General features: G+C 41.2%; 2 protein-coding genes across 2 annotated transcripts; both read left to right on the top strand.

Moving 5' to 3' along the window:
- The first annotated feature begins 103 nt into the window (after window positions 1–103).
- On the top strand, window positions 104–9,518 carry LOC135558604 (programmed cell death protein 5-like). Its single transcript, XM_064992533.1, has 6 exons — window positions 104–297; window positions 6,476–6,519; window positions 6,834–6,895; window positions 7,020–7,111; window positions 8,899–8,970; window positions 9,044–9,518. The coding sequence occupies exons 1-6, from the start codon at window positions 232–234 to the stop codon at window positions 9,086–9,088; spliced, it is 381 nt and encodes a 126-aa protein (XP_064848605.1). The 5' UTR covers window positions 104–231; the 3' UTR covers window positions 9,089–9,518.
- Window positions 9,519–10,473: 955 nt separating this feature from the next.
- LOC135558589 (diphosphomevalonate decarboxylase-like) lies at window positions 10,474–17,913 on the top strand. The gene is made up of 10 exons (XM_064992507.1): window positions 10,474–10,684; window positions 10,962–11,032; window positions 11,142–11,256; window positions 11,368–11,514; window positions 11,716–11,915; window positions 12,038–12,112; window positions 12,192–12,410; window positions 13,287–13,402; window positions 13,477–13,585; window positions 13,849–17,913. Exons 1-10 carry the CDS (start codon window positions 10,609–10,611, stop codon window positions 13,927–13,929), a joined length of 1,209 nt encoding a protein of 402 aa, XP_064848579.1. The 5' UTR covers window positions 10,474–10,608; the 3' UTR covers window positions 13,930–17,913.
- The last annotated feature ends 284 nt before the right edge of the window (window positions 17,914–18,197 follow it).

Below are 18,197 nucleotides of genomic sequence, written 5' to 3'. Positions count from 1 at the left end.
TGTGGCTGGTTGATGGGCAGGCCTAAACTGTCCAGACAGATCATTTCTGCGATATCATCCTTTTGTGGCTCGATTGCTTTATTCTGGATGCATATTGGATTATTCTGAGATCGATTACATTATACTGAAGCAGGGCCCGGCCCCTAACGAAACAGTTCCACAAGACTCGTGAAGTGACAGATTTTCTTATTTTACCATTGATAAGGCCTATTTTCTATCTATTCGAACACAATGGCAGACGACGAATTGGAGGCTATCAGGCGGCAACGCATGGCCGAACTGCAGTCAAAACATGGGGTAAGGAGAGAGCCTGAGGGGACCAAAAATGCATAGTTCCGACCATATAAGAAGATCCACTGTTCAGTCTGTCGCTAGCTAGCTAGTGTTAGCCTTATAGCTCAAGTTTAGAGTATTTTAACCTATCACCATCTTTAACGAATTTTCTAATACTGTTCATTGCATGTTTGCATAGCAGCCTGATAATTCAGTACCTAGTTTACTAGCTAACGTAGTTACTTATAAGATACTGTAGATTGATAGCTAGCTAACGTTAGCTAGTAAACTCATGCCATAGTGAGACACGAGTTATACTACCAGTAGCTTGTAAGCTATGTGATGTGATTTAATCAACATTTATGAATAGGCGAAACCTACATTTAATTTATGAACAGGACAATGACTCGTTGACTTTGGCGCTCGCGTCTCCCACTCCTCTGGGGTTGAGAATCTTGTGCCCGCTCTACCGCTCCCGTGGTGCGCGTGCATGTGCCCAGGTGTTTTCGTGCACATGTGCGAGAGTAGTGTGAATGTCCGTTTTTCAGACCGAGTTTGAAGCAATCACTGAACATCATTGTTAGTAGCCCCACCCTCTGTCTGGATTATCTAGCAAGCCTGCTTGGCACTGATTTCTAAAGCTTCATTAAGCAAAACACTTTACTGAATACATATACCTAGATTAGCCCAATATTGGACTAAATGAGCCTAAAATCACTCCTTTTAGTCCAAGGACCTTACATGTTCTGTTTAGAGGCGAGTTGGCTCTGGCAGCCAAAACAGCCATCAAATGAAATTTCAAATCAAATGTATTTATATAGCCCTTCTTACATCAGCAGATATCTCAAAGTGATGTACAGAAGCCCAGCCTAAAACCCCAAATAGCAAGCAATGCAGGTGTAGAAGCACAGTGGCTAGGAAAAACTCCCTAGAAATGCCAAAACCTATGAAGAAGCCTAGAGAGGAACCAGGCTATGAGGGGCTGTGCCGGGTGGAGATTATAACAGGACATGGCCAAGATGTTCAAATGTTCATAAATGACCAGCATTGTCAAATAATAATAATCACAGTAGTTGTCGAGAGTGCAACAAGTCAGCACCTCAGGAGTAAATGTCATTTGGCTTTTCATAGATAATCATTGAGAGTATCTCTACCACTCATGCTGTCTCTAGAGAGTTGAAAACAGCAGGTCTGGGACAGGTAGCACGTCCGGTGAACAGGTCAAGGTTCCATAGCCGGAGGGAGAACAGTTGAAACTGGAGCAGCAGCACGGCCTTGTGGACTGGGGACAGCAAGGAGTCATCATGCCAGGTAGTCCTGAGGCATGGTCCTAGGGCTCAGGTCCTCCGAGAGAGAGAGAATTAGAGAGAGCATACTTAAATTCACACAGGACACCGGATAAGACAGGAGAAATACTCCAGATATAACAGACTGACCCTAGCCCCCGACACATAAACTACTGCAGCATAAATACTGGAGGCTGAGACAGAAGGGGTCAGGAGACACTGTGGCCCTATCCGATGATACCCCCAGACATCTTCAACCACCAACTTACCATCCTGAGACCAGGCCGAATATAGCCCACAAAGATCTCTGCCACGGCACAACCCACGGGAGGGCGCCAATCCACTTGAATCGATTTTCAATTGCGGTATGGTTCTAGAAACATAAAGCCCTCAACTTTTATATCACATTAAAATACGTTTTAAAACAGTTGCAGCTGACAGTATTTTTTCAGTGACAACTTTTGGTGTCCGTCTTCCGTTTACGCACAGGTGTTCGAAGCGCAAAGAGCTAATTAGTACAGCAAGCGCTTCTCAGATTTCTATCACCTGAAACATTCACAGAAGACAAAAATACATGCACGAGATGTGTGCGTACTTGCCGAGCTCGTGCATGTGTTTACATTGTGCATTCTCATGTGAGAATTCTGAGCACATTACCAATGCTTTGAAAAATGTATGTAATTATACTTCCCTGTGGATATATTGTTTCACATTACTGCCAAAAGGACCAACTGTACGTACAACCGGTTAAGTACACTGTAATATTATTTTATTCAACATTCTGGCTTGTAGAGGTTGGTGGAGGAAACTTTCTTGACTGAAATGCACATTTCTGCCATACGTAGGATTCAATGCAATTCAACGTCCGGTTTCAGGCAACTGCACGACAGAAGTCAATGTATATTTATTGATGGCATTCAGTCTAATTTTCTTAACCAAAGGAATGCCACAATACACAATACTAGGCCCTTTACTGTTCACTATTTTCATAAATAATGTTGGTTTGTCCCTGAATAATGATAACTGGGGCTTACATCTCTATGCAGATGAGTAATTTATTAATGTGCCCCCTCAGTGCAGCAAGCCATTCATGACTTTCAGCTTGGCTTTGATTCAATTAAAGAATTGATTACCGATCTTAAATGAATGTTGATAAAACCAAGTTTGTTTTTCTCCAGGTGTTGTAAAATTGATTTTAAAGACCTTGAGAGGAGCCCAAATTAAGCTAGTTCTCCATTTATAAGTAGCTAGGCATTTGGATTGATGATAAGTTGGCCTTTAAAAAAACAAAAAGTTGCAAGTAAAGACTGATTTCCTTTATACATTGGCGATTTTAGCATGTAAATCTTTGTGGGGCAAACTCATTATTAGAGGTTGACCGATTATGATTTATCAACGCCGATACTGGATTATTGGAAGACCAAAAAAAAGCCAATACCGATTAATCGGCAGATTTATTAAAATATATATATATATATTTTGTTTTAATAGATTTAAAAAATAAATATAATAATAATTTTGAAAATATACTTATATATAATTTTTTTTATATTTTTTTATATATATATTTGTAATCATGACAATTACAACAATACTGAATGAACAATGAACACTTTTATTTTAACTTAATATAATACATCAATAAAATCAATTTAGTCTCAAATAAATAATGAAACATGTTCAATTTGGTTTAAATAATGCAAAAACAAAGTGTTGGAGAAGAAAGCTGCTGCATACCACCGCTCAGTCAGACTGCTCTATCAATTCATAGACTTAATTATAATAACACACTGAAATACGAGCCTTAGGTCATTAATATGGTCAAATCCCTAAACTATCATTTCGAAAACAAAATGTTTATTCTTTCAGTGAAATACGGAACCGTTCCGTATTTTATCTAATGGGTGGCATCCATAAGTCTAAATATTCCTGTTACATTGCACAACCTTCAATGTTATGTCATAATTACATAAAATTCTGGCAATTAGTTTGCAACGAGCCAGGCGGCCCAAACTGTTTCATATACCCTGACTCATCGTGCAATGAATGCAAGAGAAGTGACACAATTTCCCTAGTTTAATATTGCCTGTTAACCTGGATTTCTTTTAACTAAATATGCCGGTTTAAAAATATATACTTCTGTGTATTGATTTTAAGAAAGGCATTGATGTTTATGGTTAGGTACATTCGTACAACGATTGTGCTTTTTTTTTCCACAAATGTGCTTTTGTTAAATCATCCCCCGTTTGGCAAAGTTGGCTGTCTTTTTTAGGAAGAAATAGTCTTCACACAGTTTGCAACGAGCCAGGTGGCCCAAACTGCTGCATCTACCCTGACTCTGTTGCACAGAACGCAAGAGAAGTGACACAATTTCCCTAGTTAAAAGAAATTCATGTTAGCAGGCAATATTAACTAAATATGCAGGTTTAAAAATCTATACTTGAGTATAGATTTTAAGAAAGACGTTGATGGTTAGGTACACATTGGTGCAACGACAGTGCTTTTTTTTGCGAATACGCCTGTTAGCCTACTTCGCCAAACGGGTAATTTATGATTCAATGATAAATTAACAGGCACCGCATCGATTATATGCAACGCAGGACAAGCTAGATAACTACACATGGTTGATGATATTACTAGTTTAACTAGTGATTATGTTAAGATTGATTTGTTTTTTATAAGATAAGTTTAATGCTAGCTAGCAACTGACATTGGCTCCTTGCTGCACTCACATAACAGGTAGTCAGCCTGCCACACAGTCTCCTCGTGGAGTGCAATGTAATCGGCCACAATGGGTGTCCAAAAATAGCGATTACCAATTGTTATGAAAACTTTATATCGGCCCTAGTTAATTGGCCATTCCGATTAATCGGTCGACCTCTATTACCAACCCCTATGCTCAATATTTTCTGCTGGCTGCCCTTCCACCACAGAAAGCACTGAGCTAGGCTGAAACACCTGCATTTTGGAGCTGCCTTAGTCAAGAAAGCAGAAAAGGGACCATGTTTGTATGCAGCTTTATTAAGACAATTTTTTTAAACATTGTTTCCAAACTGATATGTGACAAGTGTAAACGCCACTGCCTGTATAGAAATAAATTGTCTCACTTTTGAAGATAGGGGGAAGATTGTTCAAGCAACACTTCCCAGTAATTGACTATGGCAACTCAATCTTCATGCATACGGCAGCCTCTGTTAAAACCTCTAGATACAGTCTACCACTAAGCCTTTCATTTTATCATTGGTGATCATTTCTGTACGCATCATTTTCTCTTATGTAGTTCTGTTGGATGGGAGTCTCTGTGTAACAGAAGGACCCAACATTGGCTAATATTAATAAATAAAGCACTCCCATACTACCTCACTACTCTCACTTCTAAATAGGAAATCTGGTAAGTATAATACTCTCTCTCAAGACTGGTTGGTTCTAGAGATTCCATGGGTCTCCTCTGAGTTAGGGAAGACTGATTTTAGTTACCATGCCCCTCCGTCCTGGAATGTCCTACAGGTCACTCTAAAACTTGATTCTTTGGCCCCAAAAGGTGAATTTATGGCTATAATAAAAAATGTAACCAATGAAAATTGCACTGGTTTTGATTGATTGTATATATTTGTTTCTACTAACCTTTTTAATGTAACAATTGATTTGAAATGTTGTAAATGTAACTTTGTAGTGATCATGCTGGAATTGTTGTTCACATTGCTTGAACTGTTCTCAGGGCACCATTGGAAATGAGACCATGGTCTCAATGAGTTCCCCTGGTTAAATAAAGGTTCATAATAAACTATTTAAATACGGTGTGTAGTAATTTAACCTTTAATTTTGGGGGGATTTATTATTATTTCTTGCATATATGAAAGACACGTGACTTATGTTTCCAAAACCGTGCCGCAAGTAATGCGTTTTAACATCCGCAACGAGTGTCGGGGCTCTTAACAAAACTCCCCCAGCCAGAAGATACTATTGTCAATAGGCGCTAAAGGTAGTTAGTGTTTGAATGAGTTATACCTCAATATGAGTGACATGATGACAGAGATTATCAATCAAAAGATTGGGAATGGGATGGACATAGTCACACTAGGAATCCTTTCATCCAACAGAGATGTTGTCATTGAGTTTGAGTTGCTAATTTTTCAGAGTCTGTCTTGGAACCAAATGAGTCCGGGGGTAAGCTGCTGTACAGCTACTTTACTGCACATTGTGTGATGACGGTGACATGGCAAAAGGCTGTATAATTAATGACCTGGACTGAGCAATGCAGCATGTCTGGCAGTTGTGTCTGTGCTCCTTGAGTAATGTGACCCAAGTATGTTTGCAATAAAGGAATAGCAAAATGTTTGAATGCCAGAACCATGATGTATTGTGAATGGTTTAGAACATGGTTATCAAGCTTGAGTGAAGCTTATATGTTAAACTTAAAAATAAAAAATATAATTTTGTAAGCTTTGTATAAAAATATTTTCCAGAAACCTGTAAATATTCACTTTGTATTCTACTATACTACAGTTAATTGTGTCCCACTCCCTGTCCCTCTTGAGGTAGGCTAGATTTGAAGGAACTGGGCAGAAGTAATCAATACGGGGATGGCTCCACCCAGTCTACCAATAGGCTCTTTCAGATCTGCAAACTCCAAAGGAGTAGGGATAGGGGAGGGGGCAACAACGGGTTGTTTTCTGAACCACGTTTTGGTACAGTTTAAACTGTTGTTCAAAGATCTAGTCCCTTTGCCAAGGGTGTGAAAAATTCACATCAACATTAGGCTGCACTTCAAGAGAGAGCCGATGTGTGCGCTCAGCATGGCTGTGTGATACAGTAGCCTGTAGGCAGGTCTGTTCTCTTGTTTAAAAATACATATGTTTAAACAACTAAAGAAAGGAGTGGACTTTGACTGTCTCTTTTCTCCCCTCCCTTCCCAGGACTCTTCAAATGACCAGCAAGGGCAGCAGGAGGCCAAACAGAAGTTGGTCTTCATTATTTATCCATCTAAACTTTTATTCCCGTCATGCATTCACAACTCAGCGCTGAGTATAGCTACATTTCAGAGACACAGATGTCTCCCCTGTTGTTGGTTTAGTTCACAGTAGTTTGCTAATGTTGCATGTCTTGACCTGCACTTTGCAGCTCTGGTTTATGAAGAACTGTGACAGACTATTTATAAAGCTAGTCAATGTGATAAAACAATTGGCTTCATTTACACAGGCAGCCCAATTGGGCTGCATGTGTAAACGTAGCCATTGTGGCCTAACTATAATCTTCTGTACTGTCCTTTCACAGGGAAACAGAGATGAGGAACTCCATACTGGCCCAGGTTCTAGACCAGTCCGCCCGCGCCAGATGTAGGTCTTTCATATCCCACTGGTTTGAATGAATCATTGATCTGATAATGGAATTTTCAGCGCCTACGCCTGGTTTAGCAATAGGTGGCTCCATTGCCTAAAAGCCTGCTATGTTTTGTTGCAGTGAGTAACTTGGCTCTGGTGAAGCCAGAGAAGGCCAAAGCAGTGGAGAATTACCTCATACAGATGGCCCGCATGGGCCAGCTGGGAGGAAAGGTGAGAGAACTGGACCTAAAGCATATGTGGACATATATCATTGAATGTACGTTTAAACAAAATTGTGATTGTTAATGCTTAGGAAAAAATCCCTAACTGAAAAAAGTGGGGCTTAGGCTATGGGGGAGGTAGGGGGCGAGAACATTTTAGAGGCCCCCATCTTGGCGGTGTAGAGAAATTTGTAAATTTTTAAGCCAATTTCCTCCAATTCTACAAAGTTCTCCATGGAGCTGAAATAACTTTTTGCAGTTTTAAAGCTAATTTCCTGCGATTTTATTTGTAAGTTTACATACACTTAGGTTGGAGTCATTAAAACTTGTTTTTCAACCATTCCAGAAATGTCTTGCCAAAAGTATAATTTGTTAACAAGTCGGTTAGGACATCTACTTTGTCCATGACACAAGTAATTTTTCCAAACAATTGTTTACAGACCGATTATTTCACTTATAATTCACTGTATCACAATTCCAGTGGGTTAGAAGTTGACATGCACTAACAATTTAGTGTATGTAAACTATTATTCTGACATTTCACATTCTTAAAATAAAGTAGTGATCCTAACAGATCTAAGACAGGGAATTTTTACTAGGATTAAATGTCAGCAATTGTGAAAAACTGAGTTTAAATGCATTTGGCTAAGGTGTATGTAAATTTCCGACTTCGACTCTATATGTGTGTGCCCTAACATTAGAAACACCTTCCTAACATTGAGTTGCACTCTTTTTGCTCTCAAAACAACCTCTATTCATCGGGGCATGGGCTTTACAAGGTGTCAAAAGCGTTCCACAGGGACGCTGGCCCATGCTGACTCCAATGCTTCCCACAGTTGTCACGTTGGCTGGATGTCCTTTGGGTGGTGGACCAATCTTGATACACACAGGAAACTGTTGAGCGTGAAAACCACAGCAGCATTGCAAAAATCTGGCACCTACTACCATACCCTGTTCAAAGGCATTTAACTTTTTTCTTGCTCAGTCACCCTATTTAATTTTTTTTTTTAACCTTTATTCAACTAGGCAAGTCAGTTTAGAACAAATTCTTATTTACAATGATGGCCTACCAAAAGGCGAAGGGCCTCCTGTGGGGACAGGGACTGATATCCATTTTATATATATAACATAAGACAACAACATAGCAAGGCAGCAACAAATGACAACACCTGATGGTAGAAACACAGCATGACAACAACACGGTAGCAGCACAAAACATGGTACAAAGATGATTGAGCACAGACAACAGCACAAAGGGCAAGAAGGTAGAGACAACAATACAACATAGGGACTGCGTCCCCTCTCATGAATAGCACACCTACACAATCCATGTCTCAATTGTCTCAAGGCTTAAAAATCCTTCTTTAACCTGTCTCCTCCCGTCGTCTACACTGATTGACGTGGATTTAACAAGTGACATCAATAAGGGATCATAGCTTTCACCTGGATTCACCGAGTCAGTCAGTTATGGAAAGAGCAGCTATTCCTAATGTTCTTTACACTCAGTGTATACTATATATATATTTTTTACACTGTTTGGACTTACGCGACCCAGGAAAAAAACACTTAGACAGCCTGACGGTTCTTTCTCTTCGCTAGTGAATGCATTGCCCCCGAGCAGTCATACATACGCAGGACCATATTTTGCCCTGTGAATTCACATTCAATTTTCTGAATTTTCAGGTTATTTTTCTTATCATTCAAATGTTTAAACATTAAAAACTATTCCCTATCAAATGCACTGACTTGACCCATCTGCTATTGGCTCTTCCTTACATTTGGATTGTCTCTTTTCAGATTTCAGAGACTGGTTTGATCGACATCCTAGAAAAAGTTAGTCAGCAAACAGAAAAAAAGACAACTGTCAAGGTGAGTCCACGGATCAAATACAGTATCACAATCTCAGACTTTTAACTGACTGCATCCCCTTTCCTCCCCTCAGTTCAATCGACGAAAGGTGATGGACTCTGATGAGGATGATGATTGATGCGTTGAAAGGAGCTCAGGAACCAGTCAGACGGCTGGCTTAGGGCGGGATTCAGGACTGGATAGGTTGGAGCAGGGCTCTGTTCGTTTGACTTGCCAAAGGCCCTGCCTTAGTGATGCACCCAGGGGTATCACATCAGCCCCTGTGTGCATCTGGAACTCATTACTATATTCTCTCTTATATCCATTTTCACCACGTTTTACTTTTTCTCTACCACAAGAAGCAGAACAAAATTCAACTTAGGGTATATTGCTGCTGATGCATTTTTCTAGAGACTGCTTTGTGAATATTTTCTGCTGCTACTCAGTAAATAGTGAAAACATCCAATTGGACAGAGCTCATGGGTATATTCATTCTTTTTTGTAAAATTTTGCTGACCTGTATCCAACAGTTTTTACATTTAAAAAATAAAAAAAGCCTTACATTTGAATGCTTATTCCACACAAAAATCAACAGCTTTATCATGATGATATTTTGTCTGTGAGCTGAGTGCTCGAAGACTCATTGATTGGTCTTATGGGTTTGCACTACATTTGCTTTTATTAAAAAAGTATAATCACTTAAGAGCAATGGTGTAAGAAAAATATAGTTTGTATTAAAATGTAGTCAATCTTCTTTACAAGGCCTCCTAGGTAGTGTCTTAGGCTATCCTAATGTATAGGCTGGCAATATATCATTTCTTTGACTCCCTAGGTTCAAATACTCTATGCTGAAATGTATGCAGTATGTGCATTAAGAGGCTGAGACATGTATTTGTAGCAGGATTTGTTAAATTATTTCAATCGTTAGTCTACAACAGCACTTAAAGAACTTCCTGCTTCACGCACATTGAACAGGTGTCTGGTGAGACCACAGCTATATGAATGGTTGATTATATTGTTCACCTGCCACAGGTAATACTCAATATCTGACAGTACATTGGTGTTCTTACAAGCATGATGTTACTAAATATTTGGAGATAAATTCATGGGAGATTTGGTTTCATGTTCAAAGCGTTCACCCCAATAAATCAATGTCAGCATTGATAAAGCAGACAAGGAGTCATTCTTCTTGATCATAAAACAAGTGTTCCTCTTATAATAACAATAATTATACACTAGATTACTGTTTTTTTTCTTTCCTCTGAAACCATAATTTCATATAAAAGAAGAACATAACACAAGAGCTGTTAATATACGGTATAAGGTCAAATATACCTGGCACTATCATTCGTAATATCCAGTCACTGCTGCATTTCTGCCTGCGATCAAGATACGCCCCCTAAATGTGGCTCTGGCCTCATTTTCGGACGACCGTGGTCTGATCAAAAGGATTGGCTGCCTTGTTTCAGTCACGGTACATGAGTGGCGCTGATTGGTGCGAGGTTTAGTCACGTGCTCTACCCCCTCCAATCTATAGACACGTTTTGTAAAGCGCTATGGTTGTGCAGACATTACTGTTTCAGTGGATCTCAAAATATTAGAGTCTCGCGTTTATAGTATTTTTTGTTGTTTTATTGCTCCTGATTTTACTTTATCAAAATGTCTGAGGACAGCGGCAAAAAGCTCACCATGGTAACATGCAGTGCGCCTGTGAATATCGCTGTCATTAAATACTGTGAGTATTGTATTTTCGTATAATCCACTACAGACATGTCAACCAAAGAGCACTGTCAACCACATCTAGCTTAATGTAATGTAAAACTAACATTTATTGAATCAATGAAATGCTTGCTTGCAACACTGTAGCTACTTCTAGCCACGCTTTGGTGTGTGTGCATTGGTACATGACAAATGTATTGCCACAATGATGTGAAAGGAATGTTCTCTGTACAATCTTTGAAAATAACAATGTATTAAATTGTAAATGCTTTGTTGTTATTGCTGTTTCAAAGGGGGGAAGAGGGATGAGGAGTTGATTCTACCTATAAATTCATCTTTGAGTGTCACATTACATCAAGACCAGGTAAGACTGTAATACTGTACGCCAGACACTCAGCGAGTGGCTAAATATGACTGTTTTGTTAAAACAACAAAAACAAACGATTTCTGCCTTGTGTCCTTATTCCTCCCAGCTCAAAACAACCACAACAGTGGCGTGCAGCAGGTTGTTCCAGGAGGATCGTATCTGGCTCAACGGCAAAGAGGAGGACATAACCCAGCCCAGGCTACAGTCCTGCCTTAGGGAGAGTGAGTCACTATATGCAATGATATGATAGAGGGAGAGAGTAGAGGGGGAAGAATAAGAGAGCAAAGGGGGAGGACAAGAAATTATGTGTTGTTGGTGGTTTCCTTCCTCAGTTCGGCGCCTGGCCCGTAAGCGACGTAGTGATGGGGAGGCTGATGTAGACACGGCCGGTTTGTCCCATAGAGTCCACATCTGCTCTGTCAACAACTTCCCAACTGCAGCCGGACTGGCCTCCTCTGCTGCCGGCTATGCCTGTCTGGGTAAGAGACTGTGTCCCGTCATAATCGTTTGTACCCAACACAGCATTAAATAGATCAAATGAAGTAAATGCTTGTGTGAAACTAGTTTTATGCTTTTTAAATGTTGGGAACTTAAGTACCGTCTCTATCTCCTCATCCCTCTTCTCCTTACTTTCCTTTTGTCTCTCCATCTTGTCTCCTCACTCCACTATCCTGTTCCAGTGTACACCCTGTCCCGGGTGATGGGAGTGGAGGGGGAGTTGTCTGTGGTTTCTAGGCAGGGTTCAGGCAGTGCCTGTAGGAGTATGTATGGGGGCTTCGTCCAATGGATTATGGGCCAGCAAGGAGATGGCAAGGACAGTCTGGCCCAGCAGGTGGAGCCAGAGACTCACTGGCCTGAGCTCAGGGTCCTTGTACTGGTGGTAGGTCTCTCTGATCATTACTAAAGATGGCTTTTTCTGGAGCAAATGTTGGCATATACATTTCTCCCATTTCTTTAATAATCTCAACACCCCCATCTCTCTGCCTCCCTCTCTCTTTTTAGGTCAGTGCTGAGCGGAAACCAGTTGGCAGCACTTCCGGCATGCAAACTAGTGTAGAGACGAGCAGTCTCCTGAAGGTACACACACACACACACACACACACACACACACAAAGTTATTAACCCTTACCCTTAATCCTTGTGCTCTCCCCCTCAGCACCGGGCAGACTCTGTGGTCCCAGCCAGGATGAAGGAGATGATTGAGGCTGTACATAAGAGGGACTTTACTGCGTTCGCTGAGCTGACCATGAAGGATAGCAATCAGTTCCATGCCACCTGCCTGGACACCTACCCACCCATCTTCTACCTCAACGACGTGTCACGCCGTGTTATCAACCTTGTGCACCGCTATAACCGTCACTACAGGGAAACAAAGGTGAGCACCATCAGGGAGTTAGTTCTTTCTTTTAGTCATGGAAATGTGCTAGTCATATGGAACATTGACAGTTCTACAAGGGGTCTAAGCTAAGAAGCAGAACAAGGTGCAGTAATTGTTTATATTCTGAGATTATGAAATAGAGATATGAAACTGCTAGTATTTCTACAGTTCAAGAGGAATAGAAAATGTGTTAACAAGCCCAAGTATGGGTGTGGTAAAGAAGTCAATGGATCTTGACCAAAACAGTGGAAATGCCATGGAAAGATCCAGAATCTCCTTATTTCCCTTAAGCGAAATTAGCCTACATTTAGGCTGTTGTTTATGTGTATTTCACACAATGTTGTGGTAAAAATCTGAGTATAATGCTTGTATTGATGTCAATTTCAATACATGTTCATGTCATCATCACCAATCAACTGCATTACAGTTAAAAAATGACTTTGACTACCACCACTGATTTCTCTATGCTACCAGCTTATATGAATGAGAGTTAGCATTTAGCAGTCACTTCTTCTAAACCTTAAATGTTATGCAGCGAAAACAGTATATCCAAATCAGACTTTGTAAACACATTGTGGGCCTGTTACAATACATTGATCATGACGGATTTGACGAATATCCACTTTGTTAGATCAGATTTGTTGTGCACCAATCTGGCATCCTTCTTCTATCCCCCATGGTCTGCGTTCTATTGACCTCTTTGCCGCGTCTATGACCTAGTACTTCTTCATGAGTCTCAGAGGACTAGTGCAGCATCACATCCCTCCTTCTGCTAACACTATTATAACACTGCTGTAACAAAGCTATAACTTTCTTTTCACGAGTTCTTTTCACGAGTATAAGCAGTGACCAATGTTTTCTCTTCTCCACCAGGTGGCATACACATTTGATGCAGGTCCCAATGCAGTGATCTACACTCTTCAGCAGAATGTGGATGAGTTTGTCCAGGTGGTCAAACACTTCTTCCCACCAGAGACCAACGGAGGACAGTGAGTTTCTCACAAACACACACTCAGACAGTCAGACAACACTCCCTCCTGTGACTTTACCTGTCCCACGTCAGGTTTCTAAAGGGTCTTCCGGTTGCTCCAACAACACTATCTAAGGAGCTGAAGCAGGCCATTGGTATGGAGCCCATGGTGAAGGGAATCAGCTATATAATCAGCACCAAGGTACGTACATACATACATACATACATACATACACACACACACACACACACACCTCCGGGTCCTTTGCCCGTTTCCTGTGCATCTCTGCGGGTTGGCGTAGTGGAGGGTTTTGGGGAGCGAGCTTGATGCTCTCTCCAACCGGCTTATGGGAAATCAGCAGGAATGCAGATCCTATAAACGCACACATTATGTATGGATCTGCTACATTTTGATGTGATATTAAGTTGGTTTGTCTGAGGGATTATTTGTGATTTGTGTATAAGGCTGGACCTGGACCTCGCGTGGTGGAGGACCCTAGTGAACATCTGCTTGGATCTGACGGGCTGCCCAAGGAGAGTGCATGATACAAGCCAGCCTCCCAGCTGGGCAGAGACAGAACTCTTTGGTGAAAAGAAAGACCAGACATATTAACAATCAACAATTCCAATTCAATCAATTGGATACAAATGCAAAGACGTATTCATTGAAGGGGCAATCTGCAGTTGCTATATCAATTTTTGGACTTATAAATTAATTATATGTAACCATTGATTCTTGAAGAATATAACTTGTAAATACCTCATGAGCTTAGTTAAACTGTCATACCCCATCAGAACTCAAAATATCAGCTTGTTTTACTACAATGTTTGTAAACAAAGTAAATATAACCATGTTTTAAATGTTTGTTTATATTTGGTTATAACTATAATTTTGGTATCATGCATGGTCAGTCCTTGTATCCATAGTTCTGTCTATAATTTTGAGTGGTTACATTTCTCCTTCCCCATCCCTCAGCTTTTTTTTACTTTTAGCCTACATGTCATCTTCAGAGGTGGCACCACACGTCCCAGATTGGTGGGGACATTTTTCTTCTCTCCTGACGGTAACCAGGTAAAACTACAAAAACTCTACAACCTAGTTGTAGCAGGGACCTTAAGGGTAGCCCTGTTGCCTGGGGCAAGTGAACTGAGCATTCGGGCAAGTTGAGTCTGCTCTAAAGTTGGCCCAGCTAAAAATGTTTTACTGAAAACAACGATACCACAAGGAATTCCAATAGGCATAGCCTAAAACTGATCTTTCAGGTTCATCCCCCATTGTTTAAGTCAGGGTTTCCAAACATGGTCCTGTGCCCCTCTCCCCCAGCACTATACGGTTGATTCAAATAACTAACTCATCATCAAGCTTTGATTATTTGAATCCGCTGTGTAGCAGATTCAAATCATTTTCACCCAGTGGGGGCCCCAGTTTGGGAAACCCTGTTTTAAGTGCAAGTTGGACAATGTATATCAGCCGGGCAAGTTGAGCCTGCTCTATATTACAACAGCTGAACATTTCACCCTTTGACCAAATCATGTCAGGCAGCAAAGTTAGTTAATGCAAAGATTATGGATAGACTAACAAGGGTGGCAGTCCAAACACTTAAAAGACACTCCCTCGTCCACTTACCCTCGCCTTATGCTTTTGGGGGAATCCCCGTCGCCATCTTGGAGGGCGGTCCAAATGATTAGCCAAGCAAGGGAAGTTTGCAACGTAAGCCCCTCAGCCCTCGTTTTAATCGACTTTGCGAGTGTACAATTATGTTCACTCCGGGGCCTGAAACTCACCATAATTCATTTTGTGACGATTGTACATCCGCTAAGAAAAGTCAGTGAAAACTTAAAAACAACATCAATGGAGAAGTTAACATAAAAGTGTAAGTGAAAACTAATGCAAATAAGTTAGAAATTGTGCTACTTTTTTATAGTTCACCTTTATTTAACCAGGTAGGCCAGTTGAGAACAAGTTCTCAACAAGCACCCCCATAGAGACTGCAAGAGATCTGGACAACAGGCCCTCTGATTTGACACACTGAACTCTATCTGAGAAGTAGTTGGTGAACCAGGCGAGGCAGTCATTTGAGAAACCAAGGCTGTTGAGTCTGCCGATAAGAATGCGGAGATTGACAGAGTCGAAAGCCTTGGCTAGGTCGATGAAGATGGCTGCACAGTACTGTCTTTTATTGATGGTGGTTATGATATCATTTAGGACCTTGAGCGTGGCTGAGGTGCACCCATGACCAGCTTAGAAACCAGATTGCATAGCAGAGAAGGTACGGTGGGATTCGAAATGGTCGGTGATCTGTTTGTTAAGTAGGCTTTCGAAGACTTTAGAAAGGCAGGGTAGGATAGATATAAGTCTGTAAAAGTTTGGGTCTCCCCCTTTGAGTGTTTCCCCCTTTGAAGAGGGAGGTGACCGCAGCAGCTTTCCAATCTTTAGGGATCTCAGATGATACGAAAGAGAAGTTGAACAGGCTAGTAATAGGGGTTGCAACAATTGTGGCAGATAATTTAAGAAAGAGAGGGTCCAGATTGTCTAGCCCAACTGATTTGTAGGGGTCCATATTTCGCAGCTCTTTCAGAACATCAGCTATCTGGATTTGGTGAAGGAGAAATGGGGGAGGCTTGGGAAAGTTGCTGTGGGGGGTGCAGAGCTGTTGATCAGGGTAGGGGTAGCCAGGTGGAAAGCATGGCCAGCCTTAGAAAAATGCTTATTGAAATTCTCGATTATCGTAGATTTATCGGTGGTGACAGTGTTTCCCAGCCTCAGTAGAGTGGGCAGCTGGGAGGAGGTGCTCTTATTCTCCATGGACTTTACAGTGTACCAGAACCTTTTGGAGTTTGTGCTACAGGTTGCAAATTTCTGTTTGAAAAACCTTGCCTTTGCTTTCCTAACTGACTGGGTATATTGGTTCCTAACTTCCCTGAAAAGTTGCATATCGTGAGGGCTATTCAATGCTAATGCAGTACCCCACAGGATGTTTTTGTGCTGGTCAAGGGCAATCAAGTCTGGAGTGAACCCAGGGCTAAATCTGTTCTTAGTTCAACATTTTTTGAATGTGGCATGCTTATTTAAGATGGTGAGGAAAGCACCTTTAAAGAACAACCAGGCATCCTCTACTGACGGAATTAGGTCAATATCCTTCCAGGATTCCCAAGCCAGGTCAATTAGAAAGGCCTGCTCGCTGAAGTGTTTTAGGGAGCGTTTGAGAGTGATGAGGGGTGGTCGTTTGACTGCGGAACCATTACGGACGCAGGCAATGAGGCAGTGGTCGCTGAGATCCTGGTTGAAGCAGAGCAGTGGTGCATTTAGAGGGCAGGTTGGTCAGGATGATATCTATGGGGGTGCCCGTGTTTACTGATTTAGGGTTCTACCTGGTAGGTTCCATGATAATTTGTGTGAGATAGATGCCCTCAATCTTAGATTGTAGGAAGGCCGGGGTGTTAAGCATATCCCAGTTTAGGTCACCTAACAGTACAAACTCTGAAGATAAATAGGGGCCAATTAATTCACATATGGTGTCCAAGACACAGCTGGGGGGCTGAGGAGGTCTATAACAAGCGGCAACAGTGAGAGACTTATTTCTGGAAAGGTGGATTTTTAACTAACTGTTTGGGCACAGACCTGGATAGCATGACAGAACTCTGCAGGCTATCTTTGCAGTAGATTGCAACTCCACTCACTTTGGCAGTTCAATCTTGGTGGAAAATGTTGTAGTTGGGGATGGACATTTCAGAATTTTTGTTGGTCTTCCTCAGCCAGGATTCAGACATGGCTAGGACATCAGGGTTGGCAGAGTGTGCTAAAGCAGTGAATAAAATAAACTTAGGGAGAGGCTTCTGATGTTAACATGCATGAAACCAAGGCTTTTACGGTTACAGAAGTCAACAAATGATAGTGCCTGGGGAATAGGAGTGGAACTGGGGGCTACAGGGCCTGAGTTAACCTCTACATCACCAGAGGAACAGAGGAGGAGTAGGATAAGGGTATAAGAACTGGTCATCTAGTGCATTGGGGTACAGAGAATAAAAGGAGCAGATTTCTGGGTGTGGTAAAATAGATTCAAGGCATAATGTACAGACAAGGGTATGGTAGAATGTGAGTAGTGGAGTTAAACCTAGGCGTTGAGTGACGATGAGAGAGGTTTCGTCTCTGGAGGCACCAGTTAAGCCAGGTGAGGTCTCCGCATGTGTGTGGGGTGGGACAAAAGAGCTATATAAGGCATTTTGAGCGGGACTGAGGGCTCTACAGTGAAATTAAACACTAAGAACTAGCCAAGACAGCAGTAGACAAGGCATATGCACATGACGGCACAAATAAACTTAAAAATTAAATCTGTTTTTGTTTGGTTATCTTTTGGAAATTGTAGAAAATAAAATACGTCATCAGAAGTGTCCACTTAATTTTAGGGCTGAGGGGATAGGGTGTGTCTTTTTAGTGTTTGGACCGTACTCGAGATACTTGTCTCTCTGCCCTAACAATGGAGTCGTTGTCCACAAAGTGGTACAGATTAATAAACTGATTAATAGTTGGCTGTCTAGTTTCTGCCTATCCTCTCTTTGAATTGGTGGATACATCTCATAATTTAAAAAAACGTTTGAATATTAGATTAGGGTTGTTGACGTAAACCGCCTTTATTCAATAGAGATAGAGATGCTGCTAGCTTCACGCATAACCATCTCATACAACTCTAATATAAAGTTTCCGGGATGTCCTACTTATATCAGTACACTCATAATTTACGCACTACGAAATTTCTATTTGATCAAATAAACCGCACGTAGCAAATAAGCCATTACATGTTGTTTGTGGACCA

Source organism: Oncorhynchus masou, chromosome 2 (genome assembly GCF_036934945.1).
Source record: "Oncorhynchus masou masou isolate Uvic2021 chromosome 2, UVic_Omas_1.1, whole genome shotgun sequence".
Taxonomy (NCBI): Eukaryota; Metazoa; Chordata; class Actinopteri; order Salmoniformes; family Salmonidae; genus Oncorhynchus; species Oncorhynchus masou.
The sequence above is the reverse complement of the archived record's forward strand: the minus strand, read 5'-3'. Positions and strand labels throughout refer to the sequence as shown.

What these genes read in the sequence shown, in the direction of transcription:
- LOC135558604 (XM_064992533.1), top strand. Translation starts at nt 232, where the DNA reads ATGGCAGACGACGAATTGGAGGCTATCAGGCGGCAACGCATGGCCGAA. An exon ending in AACTGCAGTCAAAACATGGG is followed by an intron (nt 298 to 6,475) that starts GTAAGGAGAGAG and finishes CTCCCTTCCCAG; the next exon opens with GACTCTTCAAATGACCAGCA. An exon ending in TGGGCCAGCTGGGAGGAAAG is followed by an intron (nt 7,112 to 8,898) that starts GTGAGAGAACTG and finishes GTCTCTTTTCAG; the next exon opens with ATTTCAGAGACTGGTTTGAT.
- LOC135558589 (XM_064992507.1), top strand. Translation starts at nt 10,609, where the DNA reads ATGTCTGAGGACAGCGGCAAAAAGCTCACCATGGTAACATGCAGTGCG. An exon ending in GTCACTACAGGGAAACAAAG is followed by an intron (nt 12,411 to 13,286) that starts GTGAGCACCATC and finishes CTTCTCCACCAG; the next exon opens with GTGGCATACACATTTGATGC. An exon ending in CCAGAGACCAACGGAGGACA is followed by an intron (nt 13,403 to 13,476) that starts GTGAGTTTCTCA and finishes GTCCCACGTCAG; the next exon opens with GTTTCTAAAGGGTCTTCCGG.